The sequence below is a fragment of the Anthonomus grandis genome, chromosome 8, assembly GCF_022605725.1.
Source record: "Anthonomus grandis grandis chromosome 8, icAntGran1.3, whole genome shotgun sequence".
NCBI classification, from domain to species: domain Eukaryota; kingdom Metazoa; phylum Arthropoda; class Insecta; order Coleoptera; family Curculionidae; genus Anthonomus; species Anthonomus grandis.
Genome location: NC_065553.1, coordinates 31,244,557 through 31,256,704, shown reverse-complemented (window position 1 = coordinate 31,256,704; position 12,148 = coordinate 31,244,557). Strand labels below are relative to the sequence as shown.

General features: G+C 34.5%; 1 protein-coding gene across 3 annotated transcripts in view; it reads right to left on the bottom strand.

The window, feature by feature from the left end:
* Positions 1–12,148, bottom strand: part of LOC126739326 (uncharacterized) — a 102,972-nt gene that overhangs the window by 28,817 nt on the left and 62,007 nt on the right. For 2 of the 3 annotated variants that reach the window (XM_050444959.1, XM_050444961.1), the window contains 4 exons: positions 8,998–9,261; positions 8,746–8,938; positions 8,308–8,614; positions 7,977–8,243 (listed from right to left, as the gene is read on the bottom strand). In XM_050444959.1, coding sequence (XP_050300916.1) covers positions 7,977–8,243; positions 8,308–8,614; positions 8,746–8,938; positions 8,998–9,261 — 1,031 coding nt within the window. The remainder of the gene's footprint in view (positions 1–7,976; positions 8,244–8,307; positions 8,615–8,745; positions 8,939–8,997; positions 9,262–12,148) is intronic. The other variant, XM_050444960.1, reaches the window with a different exon arrangement.

Genomic DNA, 12,148 nt, shown 5'->3' with positions numbered 1-12,148 from the left:
TTAAAAGCATGTTCTCAAGTACAATTTTTATTGGTAGTTGATTAGAACCTACTCGTTGTTCTAATTGTTTTAATTCGTTAAATAGATCTGTGGTTTTAATAATACTGGGATGCATCGTTTTAAGTTTAGCAAAAGTTAGAGTTTTCTAAGTCTTGTAACGTAGAATCTATAAATTCATAAACATTAACAAGAGCATCAAAAATGTTTCTAATATTATTAGAATTCTGAGTATGATCAAAATCTTTAAGAACATCAGCTACTTGATTTATCCGGAATTCCAACATTTCTTCTCGCTTAGCAATTTGTAAAATTGTATTGTTAAATTTCTTTATAACACTAAGGTTTAAGGAGTTTTGGTTTATTACACTTTGAGACAATTTATTGTCGTTCTTTTGCAGTTCATCGATAAGATGGTCGTAACGTTTACCATCCGCTGCATCTAAGCTACCGGTTATAACTTTAAATGCTGAGCCTACAATATTGATCAACCCGCGTTTCATTCTGTTAGGACGTGGTACAAGCTCTTTAAGTTTATTCTGTACTCTATTTTGGATTAAATCTAATATTTTAAGATAATCATAATTATCTGGTAGATACTGAGGATGTTTAATTAAAAGTGTAGTGATATTTATTGATTTTCTACGCAATTTGTTCATCTCCAACATTATCGGATTAAGGTCATAAACATGAATTAAATTATATCAAAGACCTTTTAATATTGTCCATATGAATCTTTTTATGCGAATTTGTCTCTACAGTTTTTCGGTTTTCGTCCAGGTTAACAATATGTTCTTTTCCCGAGAATTTGTCGCTAAGTTTTTGCCGACTATGTTTTTTAATAAAAATCTTTTGTTCGGGCTTTCACGTTTTACGGCAAACAACTCTGGGCTATCACGTTTCTGGTTAATGTTTTTTATAACATGTTCTTTATTTCTCATAAGAATTTCGTTGATTTTCGCGTATAGGATTTTTGATTTATCTTTATGTTCACTAATGTAATCTGATAGTAAAATGTGATCAAGATTAAAATCAAAGGGGTCATCTGAGGTTATATGTCCGTTAATTATGTCTATTGGTTTAAGTTTGGTGACTGAATGAAGGGTGTGATTATATGCTAAGACAGCATATTTTATTTTTTGGTCTATTCTTGAGTTTTTAAATCCTTGGGCATTTAAAAGTCTAACATGTTCGGAGATAGTGGAATGAAATCTTTCTATTACTTCATTAGATTGAGGGTGATTAGGCGAAATAAAATGAATTTTTATTTTATGTAATTGGAGAAGTTCTGTGATAACTGTATTTTTAAAATCGGTTCCTTTGTCTGAAATAAGCTATTTGGGTATACCCTGATGTGAAAAGAAAGAAATGAGGTGGTCTGCTATTTCATGAGCCGCCAATGATTTAAGCCTATAAGCTTGAGCGTATTTGGAAAAACTGTCTAAGATTGTTAAGGATTTTGTTTTTTCTAGGGTGTAGGTGTCAACATGTATAATTTCAAACGGTCGGGTAGCAGTAGGGGTTATATTCATTTCGATATTAATGGGATAACGTTCATACTTTGTTTTAATACAAAGCTCGCATTCATTAATAAAAGTTTGTACCCAATTTTTCAAATTTGGCCAATAATATTTTGCCTTAATTTTTTCTAAGGTCTCTTCAATACCTTTGTGGTTACTTCATGGTAGTTTCGAATAATTTCAGGTATATTGTTTTTTTTCAGTGACATCCAATAGTATGATTAAGACATCTTTTAAACTGAAGACTTGGCCATCTAAAATTTTTTCGAATAACTTCGCAAAAAGGTTCATAGACATCGTCATTTTCAAAATATAAATAATAAAGTTTATAGGGAACAACTATTTCCTTAATAAACTTTAAAATGTCATTTTCAAAATTATTTTTACTAATCTGAACCAAAGTTCTTCTTTTCTTTTCGAAAAGAATTGTTATTCTTGGTTTTGTTGGTGAATGATGTACCAAGGATTTAAATATTTGGTTTGCACAATAATTAATAGGACCTTCGATTATTGGTACACCTACAATCGCATCCTGTTCTTGATTTGTATGTATAGTGTCATTTTCATCGGGTTCCTGTTCATGTTCTGGTTCCTGTTGCTCATCAGGCATCTCCCTTATGTCATCGTCGGGGTTAACAAACACTGAGGCTAAATCTACGTTATCATTATTGGTGTTATTTTCCTTAGACGTTGAGGGTAGACCAGTGCCTGCTTCTTCAAGTTGTGTGTTAAACTCTTCTATATATTTTTTCAGTAAAAAATCTCCTTCTTTAACGTGTAACTCGATATGAGAGAGCGCATCTGCATTGGTGTTAGCTTTTCCTTTTTTATAAGTGATGTTGTAGTCGTATTCTTCGAGTTTAATACGACAGCGTAAAAGTTTTAAACTTGGGTCTTTGAGCGAAAAAAGCCATTGAAGTGGTTTGTGGTCTGTGATTATGTTAAACTTTCGACCAAATAAGTAGGGCCTAAAGTATTTAGTAGCCCAGACTAAACATAAACACTCCTTTTCTATTGTAGAATAATTTTGCTCTGAGTCATTAAGTGTTCTGGAGGCGTAAGCTACGGGCAATTCTCTTCCTGGAGGTCCTTGGCTTAAAACAGGTCCTAAGGCAATATTACTAGCGTCCGTTGTCAGATTAAATGGCTTTGAAAAGTCTGGATATTGCAATATTGGCTCGCTGGTCAGAAGATTTTTATATGTTTCAAAACAATCTAGAAATTATTGGTCGTGTACAATCCTTGCTCCCTTTTTTAGACACTTCGTAAGAGGTTTAGTTATTCTTACGAAACCATTGACAAACTTTCTATAGTATCCCAGCAGTCCGAGGAATCCTTTAATTTCCTTTGTTGTTTTAGAAATTGGATATTTCTTGATAGCGATGATTTTTTCCGGGTTGGGTTTTACTCCATGACCAAGATAGGCTACCTCTCGTCGTAGGAATTCGCTTTTGTCAAGTTGTATTTTGAAGTTCGCTTCCCTTAATCTGTGAAATACTTGTTTAAGGTTTTCAATATGTTCTTGTACTGACGACGAAAAGACGATTATGTCGTCCATGTAGACTAGACATTTCTCGTTTTGGATACCCTTGAGTATAGAATCCATTGCTCTTTGGAACGTCGCGGGAGCATTCTTAAGCCCGAAAGGCATCCTTAGGTACCCAAAGTGTTCACTTTCTGTGCTAAAGGTGGTCTTTTTAATATCCTTTTCATCCATCTCAATCTGGTGGAATCCCGACGCTAGGTCCAAAGTAGTAAAGTACTGACATCTTCCTAATTTGTCCAATAAGTCTGTTATATTTGGAAGAGGAAATTTATCACTAATGGTCTTTTCATTTAATTTTCGATAATCCACAACTACTCATCATTTTTGTTGACCGGAAGCGTCCATCTTTTTTGGGACTACCCAAATTGGGCTCGACAGGGCTATTTGATGGTCTTATGATATATTGATTTAACATTTTGTTTATCTGACATTCTACTTCTTTTTTATGGATAAACGGGTATCTATAGGACTTGGTATAAATGGGAATTTCATCTGTTGTTTTTATTGAGTGTTTTATTTTTGTTGTAAAAGTTAAGGGCTGGTCTTCCTAATAAAAAACGTCAGCGTATTTTTTACAGAGGTTAAGAATAGCTTCCTTTTCTTCAGGATTTAAGTGATCTACTCTAATTTTTGAAGAATCTAATGTAGGATTATCGCAATGCGCGTCATTAAATTTGTTGAGGTTAATGTCAGTAAAAATTTTTCGAGAAAATTTTTCTACTTCTAATGGTTCAGGAAAATCTAAAATAACTTCGTCACAAGAATTATTTAAAATCGTGGTTAGCGCATGACCGTTTTTTGCTAAAGTTAAACATTCGGGGATTTTGCAATTATGTATTTTCGTGTGCGGTATTATAACTTCTCCATTTTGAATATTAGTTTTAATTTTTATGACTTGCTCGGTTCTAGAAGAAATAGTTACACAATTAAGTTCCATTTTGGTCATATGAAATTCTAATTTGATTTTCGAAAACGGCTTACTAGAAAGCCTTTTTTTAAATCAATATTAGCTTCTAGCAGTTTCAGATTATCTAATCCTATTAAACCGTCAAAAACATTATGAAACTTAAATAAATAAAACTTTAAGTCTTTATTTTTTTGCAATTTAAAATTTTTGAAGCCGGTACTGTGGTACTAAATTTGTGAGAGGATTTTTGAAAAACTGTGCTAACGATAAAAGGGTCATTGATAATTCATTGGAAAAAAATTAAAAGCCATTTCCGGATTTAAAAATGATTTTGTTGATCCTGAATCGATTAAAAGTTTTATACCGTATTCCGGGAAATTATATATGATAATTCGCTAGAATTCGAATTAGTACAGTTCAAGGATATTACTATTTCTCGTTGCTGAGATGACTTCGCTTGCGAAAATTTGATTTCTGTAGGTGATGATTTTCAGTATTCCCATCATCAGCTGTGGTTTCGTTGGCCATCTCATATGAACTTGTCGTCTCATCGGTAACTTGGTATTCTTGATAAGGATTGTCGTACACGTGTTCTTGGTTGTAGTACGTAGGTGCATTATAATAACACATCGGGTCAACATAGTGAGCGTTTTCGTTATCATCATACATTTCTGTGGAATATAATTCCTCAAAGATGAAATTGGGTTGGCTTCCTGTATTTCGAAATATGTTTTGATTTTTGTTATGTGGTTGGTTTGGCTTAGGGCCACTAGAACAAATGCTCATTGGTTCAGGGGCCGGCAGTGGTTTCTTTTGGTTGGGTCCAAATACATTGACCTGATTTGGTCTGGGATAAATTTTAGACGACGGGAAAGGGAATCGTTAAAAATTATTCCCAAAATAATTTTGCCTAAAAAGGTTGAGATTTCCAGATGGAGGTCTAAAAATATGTGTCCTTGGCATTGTGGTTTGATGATTATTAAAATTAAAAAAGAATTGGGGTCTATTTTGACTATAAATTGGTTGCGTTCTATTTTGTTGGGGTTTTGTGAGATGTATTATTTAATTTAATTTGAGGATTTTGTCCTATTTTGGTTTGAAAATAATGAGTATTATTTTCCTGAGCCACGAATTGTAAGGCGTGAGCTAAATTCAAAGGACTCATGCATCGAATAGTTGTCCCTAAGGGTTTTTTTTTAAGTTTTTAAAGCTAGTTCATTATATAACTGTTTTTTGGTATTTTTTCCTTCAATGCTGTTTTCGTTTATATCAATATGAGAGCATAAAAGATTTAAAATATGAAGAACTCTATCGTAAAATTGGCTAGGTTGTTCATTATTGTTTTGTCTCAACATGACGAGATCCCTATTAAGACATGTTTCGTGTCGTTGGTCCGCAAAGTTACGCCCCTTAAGTATCTTTGAAATCGTCTCAAGTTGTAACATTTTGAATATTTATGATAACTTTTGCTTGTCCGGTTAGTTTTCCAATTAAGCTATTTAACAAAAAGATATTTTGAAAATCAGCTGGGTTTGATGCCCTATAAAAATTAGTTATAAGACTTTCACAAGTTGATAGATAGCGATGTAAATCGTTAGGATTTCCATCAAATGTCGGAACACAATTAAGATATTCCGGTTTGAATTGACTCATTATTGATGTTTTTGTATTACCGTTACTGGAAAAAAATTAATTTTCTTGAGAAGTCAATGCAGAATTGTTATCACTAATTACTACTAAATTATCGATTTCCAATTTAAAATTACTTCCAATAGGATTAAATAATTGATTTTTAGTACTTGAGTCAGCTGAAGGTTCACTTATTTTTAAAACATTTAATTCTTCGATTATATCATCAAGCTCTGACATTAAAACAAGTTTCCAATTCAAATTGCACTTACATTAATATTCCTAGGCCTATTGTTCTGGTCATATCCGGTCCTATAAGGATTATCCTTCCAGAGGCAATGTTAGGACTACTTTGTACTCGAAGCAGCAATCCTTGCGAAATTGCCCTATGTAGTGGCAGTTTCCCAGCAATCCAAAAAACACTTAACGATTAACCACTTTCCAGATCACAGTTTATACAGCTCACAATGTTCTTAAAAGTCCGATGTACCGTCGAACTTAGCGAACCGTAGATTTGAATCCGTGATTTTAAAAGACTTCTACGATAGAACGACTTTACACGAATACTACCGACTGCGCCAGTTAACTATTCGAATATGCCAAACTCCTTTTTAAAAAATACAATATTTATTTCGTACAAATTTAGCGTAGCTACAATTTCAACTGACTAACTAAAAATTACAAATGGTAGATATTTATATGAGTAAAAAAGCAAGTTTAGCATAAGCAATGATCAGCATTCTCCATAAGGGACTGTAACATAACTAGCGTTAATCTTTAAAATTTTACAACATATCTAAAAGATAAAAATAAGCAAACTTTCGTTAGAGTGCCAAATTACCCTACCTTGATGAGATCCTTTAATAGGTTTTTTATAGACTTAGGTCTACGAATGGTTTATAAAAATTCTATGGTTATAACTATGGTCAACATATTCTAAAGGCTATGTTGTGAAATCTTTTAGGAAACCCAAAAGATCAAATAAAGACCAATGAAAAGTTCCGGGATCTATGACATTAATTGTAACGCTTGTGATACATCGGGCAACAAGAAGATTAATTAAAAGTCAGATTTAAGGAACATGTAGCTCATATGAAATATGGAAGAGTTGAAAAGTCAAGTTTGGCTGAACATGTTTTAAATATTGGTCACTTTGTAGGGATAGACAACTTAAAATTACTTAAATCAGTTAATACCAATAGAAAATTAGATGCATACGAATGCTTAGCAATATTTAAAAATCAAAAAAAACATTCTTAACAGATATAAAGGTCCAATCCCTTATAGTCAATTGCATAGTTTAGGATAGCTATTTGCATAGTGATAAAGATTTGTTCGTCCATGCTTCATTGCATTTTTTACTCGATTAGTTACATCCTTATATAAGACCACTTGTAAGTAGTTTTGGTTAGTGCTAAAACTGTCTCGTAATTTGAGTGTCCAGCAAAGGTTCCAACCATAGGACTATTTAGTGAAATGTTTTTTGTTAAATTTTGTTTATGTTCACTTTTAATTAATAAATGTTCGTTTATATCTAGAAAGGGGTGAACCCCCACATGTCTAAAATGATTATCTATTAGAACCTTGCATTGAAAATGTTTGGAGCATACACTAAAACACCTCCACCTCTCTGATCATCTTATAAGCCCATTTATAAATAATCTTTCACCAAGATTCCTTAGATTAGTTATGTTTTAAATGTATTTAAAATCTGATAATAATAAGTTTTAAATGTGTTTTATCAAATCCAATTTTGAACATTGGACAAAAAGGCTAATGCAATTATTTTAAATAAATACAAAAAACTCTAAATAAATAAGTTCAATCCTATTTGTCTCTAAGTAAAATAACTGAAATTGAAGTCCTACAAAAAATAAGATATAAAACAATAGGAAAAGACGATATTAGTTCATGTCTTAAAACTTTGTTGTCCATATTAAAGAAAATAATGCCTACCCTAATATTATTATGATCTCTTATGATATGTTGGAAAGCTATACTTTTGTGAAACTGAAACACAGAAAAATAGCTCAATATGTGGTATAAATTTATTACCAATTTAAAACATTGATTTAATTTCAATTGGGCTTGGTTTAAATCTATCAAAATAATTTATATAGATGTTACGGTCCTATAATAAAGGGTGCTCTTAGCTGTCATTTGTTAATAATTTTGAATTTTTAAATTATATTTCGTCTTATTTTTTTTAAATTTAATGGCAGGTCTTTTTAAGATGAAAATAATACTAATTAATAAATAATTCTCTACCCAGAAATAAATAAAAAATTTTGATATAACATATTTAGCACAATGTACAACAATCATGTCATAAGTTAATCTAATGAAAAATCCGACTTATAAAAAATTTATAGCTTACCTCTAAAAATACTACTTCGACACTTAGCAACTTGATTAAAATCATTCACTTTCAAAGTATCATAATCGTCATAAATAAAAGATTCTTCAATTCTTTTAACCATTGCTTGAGTACTTGTAATAACCTGACTCCAGCTCTCGTTCTTTTCGAGAACTAAATTACTCGTAAAAACAAATTCAGTAGCAGTTTCAAACATGTCATTTTCACAGCTTCCAATTTGTTCATTCTTTTTTGCATTATTTTTCGTGTTATCTTCATCTAAAACGTCTTTATTATATTCGAGCTTATATATATTCATTGGAAAGCACCAGAATTGAGAAAAATATGTTACCTTTACGTTTACAATTTTCCGCGATATTTCCATTTAGATCGCATTCTGTCTGACAGCCACTATCTCTCAAATATTTATTGCAAGCATTGATCAAAAAGGGAATGTTTTTATAAATCCTAATCGTTTCAGGCTTGAAAAATGCATCGGCAAGTTGGAAACCAAGATTCATATTAGTCATATTTGGAAGCTTTAAGTAATTTATGAATTCCTCGTTTAAGATATGTGTAGATTGTCGAATATTATGGCAATACTGTGAAATGCAATCCCATCTTAGTATTAGGTACAGTAATAAGGGTTTATATTCACACTAAAAAAATAGTAACCATGTACATTACTGCGACATACATTCTGTTGGAATTCCAAGAAATTATTTAATAAGGTGATGTTTTCTAAAATAAGGGTTTCGAGTCAATTTTCCACAAAATATTATTAACTTACTCTTTGAGATCCCCCTGGCCTAAAAGGTCTATCGAACATGCATGGACTAAAATATTCACATATAAGTTTTAATGTCATTCTATCATATTTCTGCTTTTCTTTGAATGTTGTTTTTTTAACAGATAATTTTCTTAAGAATTTTACCATAATACTCAGCATATTGCCATTCTCAATAGGTAACATGTTGATATTCCTAAAATATGCAATGGGATTTATTTATACTATGGAAAAATAATATTAAATTAAATTTACTGTGCAATATCATAGTCCAAAAGGCCTTTTTTGTTCTTATCGTGGTTTTTTAACAGGTATTTGCATTCTTCTGCTAAGCTAGCCCATTCAAATTTTGCACCTTTTGTATATTTTGGACATACGGGAACAGGTAAAAGACCAAAAAAATGCCTTAGAACCCAAAAGTATGATCCTGGAGTATAATTTTCAGTTATCCGATAATCTAGGGAAGATATAAGCTTGTCCTTAAGTTGAAGTTTTTCTTTAAGGGTTCCCTGATCATATCTGAAGAAAAAGAGGTAATAAAATATATAGACGTGAAAAAAGCAAAGTTAAAAGTTATTATGAAAAAAGTTCGTTTTTGTTTTTTAAATTCATTGGTTACGATTCTCCGGGTAATATGAAACAACCCCTAAAATCTTAAAGGGAGAAAGAATATCATGTCTTGTTTTAAGGGGCATTTAATTTCTTAACATGATATATTTCAAAGTTATATTAATTCATTAGTTTAGGTTTATATGAACTCCGCCTGGTCAAGCGTCGGATACCCACTTAGCGTAAGCTAATGGGGCTCAAAACGATTGCCTAGATGGTCCCAAGCCCATAAAAGGAGGAGGAAACACACGTAGGGGCTGAGAGGTGTCGCATCGCTGCTCGGCATAACCTATGAGAAAACAAGGCCGAGCCCTAGATGGAGCCATCCGGAGAGATAGCAACGTAACAACCAAGATTTCAAGGTCTCACCCAGCACCGGCGCCTCTAGCAAAAAAGAGGCAAATAAAAAAAAAAACACCCCACCCGACCGCCAGCGTAACAACCCTAGACAACAGGGCAGGTCCATCCCTCAAAAAGATGCGCAGACAGGCGCGTCTCCCCTTCTAAGGAGGGATACCCAGTCAGGGCATCCACGAGGGACAAACGACCAACCTAGTTCCGGCTCCGATAGCAGGGCAGTCAACAGGGAAACCAGGTCGTTTTTAGGTCAGACTGAGAAGGTGGAAGGGTGACCAAAGAAAAGGCTTCATCTCATCTCTGAGATGAGGAGGAGCACGGCTGAGCTCCACTCCCAAAACTCCGGACTCAAAGAGACGGGCTGGTTTCTGGTCACGACGGAGGACGAACCCTCAAGACACTGGCTTTTGAGCTCCTGTCAACCACTGACCGAAGGGGTCACATCACCACCGCGGTGAGGTCATCCGACGCCCCATGGCCAGTGGAGATAGTCTTCACTCTGAGGACACCGGAGCGGCCAAACTTAAGGTTATGTCAGGGAAATCCTTGACATACAGAATAGGGCCTTAAGCGTCCCCAGCTGGCAACACCTGAGGACGGAAGGAGAGCCTGGAAGGCTTAACCTTCACATCATGGTGAGGAGGCCAGGTGGACCCTCTTCTCCGAACTGGTCACTGTCCGAGCTTTTTGAGTGACCGTTCGGCTATCGCCCGCCAGGCCCAGTACCGCAACCGTAACCTCCAAGCCACCAGAAAAGAAGCCTTAGGCAGGTAAGAGGGCTACCTCTACACCCATGGATGTCCCCCATGACGCAATTAAGGGTAAGTCAAATCAATCTCCAACATAGTCGACATGCAACTGCCGAATTGGCGAGCATCATGACTAGTAAGGTTGGAGAGATTCTAAACTCCTGGACAAAATTATCGCACCACTTGATTTTTAGAGATTTTTTTTTAATAAAGATAAAAAAATAAGCAAACTTATAAGCATTGTTAACTATGCATTATTAATTAACAAAAAAATTATATTCTATTTAACAAAACGAGATTTATATAACTAAATTTAATACAAGAAAAAGCATCGATTTTCACTAACTTCAATTTTGATACAAAAATAAAACAATAGACCCAAAATGAATTCTTAATAACGTGTATTGCCACCTCTAGCTGCAATGACCGCTTGAAGTCTTCGCAGCATTCCTCGTATCAAATTATGAAAACTTTCCTGCGGATGTATTCTCACTCCTCACGAGCAGCATGTTCCATGATAAAGCATAAACATAGTTCTGCTTTTTATACGAGAAAAGATATTATAACTGTTTTAACTGATATTTATTTTTATTTAAATTTTCTTGACAAAATAATTAGTGGTGCGATAATTTTGTCCAGGAGTTTATTAATACAAGAACCTTACCTTTTAGGGAACAAATAAGAGGACTAGGGGCCACCGGCTTAAAACTTATAGCAGGTGTCGAAGGAGACCAGAGGCCCAGAACATGTCTCTTAGCATCCAGGGAGCTTCAAATAACACCCTTATCACAAGTAAGCTCCAAGAATGCTACGGCAGCTCTGCTGGAGTACACGGTAAATGGCACAAAATATAAGTTAATAATATGCAGTTTATATCTTCCGTATGATAATGGACAACTTCCTTCCTTGGAAGAACTAAAAAGGTTAATAAAATACAGTAGGGATAGTGGTTTTTTATTAATCGCGGGGTGTGACGCAAACGCGCACAAAATTGTATGGGGAAATACGGATACCAACGCGAGGGGTACGGCATTATTAGAAAATGTAGTATCGCAAAACCTTGCGATACTACATTTTCTAATAATTAATGTAAATGCAGAACCGACTTTTGTCAATAGAGTTAGACAAGAGGTTATCGACATAACGCTGGTAACACGGTCATTTGCGGATAGGGTTAAAAACTGGAGGGTATCACAGGACATAACGATGTTTGACCATAGAATGATCCGATCGAAATCGGTTCGGATAAGGAGAAACAGCCCCTCAAGAGAAACGCGACACCGCTACCGACTGGACCAAATTTTAAAAAAATGGAGCTCTAGGTGGAGCCATATCCTCCAAAGAGGAACTAGATACAGAGGTAGTACGGCTAAACAGTATACTCATCAGTTCTTACGAGGCAACATGTCCTCCCAGGACAGTTGGCAACAAGAGATTGTCCTGGAGGAATAATACTTTGGACAGTCTTAAAAAAGCCGTAAGAAGGTCGCAACACCGCGCTCTCAAGAGGGGAACTCAAGAGAACTGGGATTTATACTTAACAGCTAGAAGGAAATTCAAAAACGAAGTCCGACGATGCAAGAGAGACTGCTGGCGCAAGTTCTGTGGAGAGATGGAATCTCTCTCAGACACAGTCCGTCTTCTGAAGCTACTGGGCTCTGACAGGAAAACCGAGATAGGATGCCTGAAGA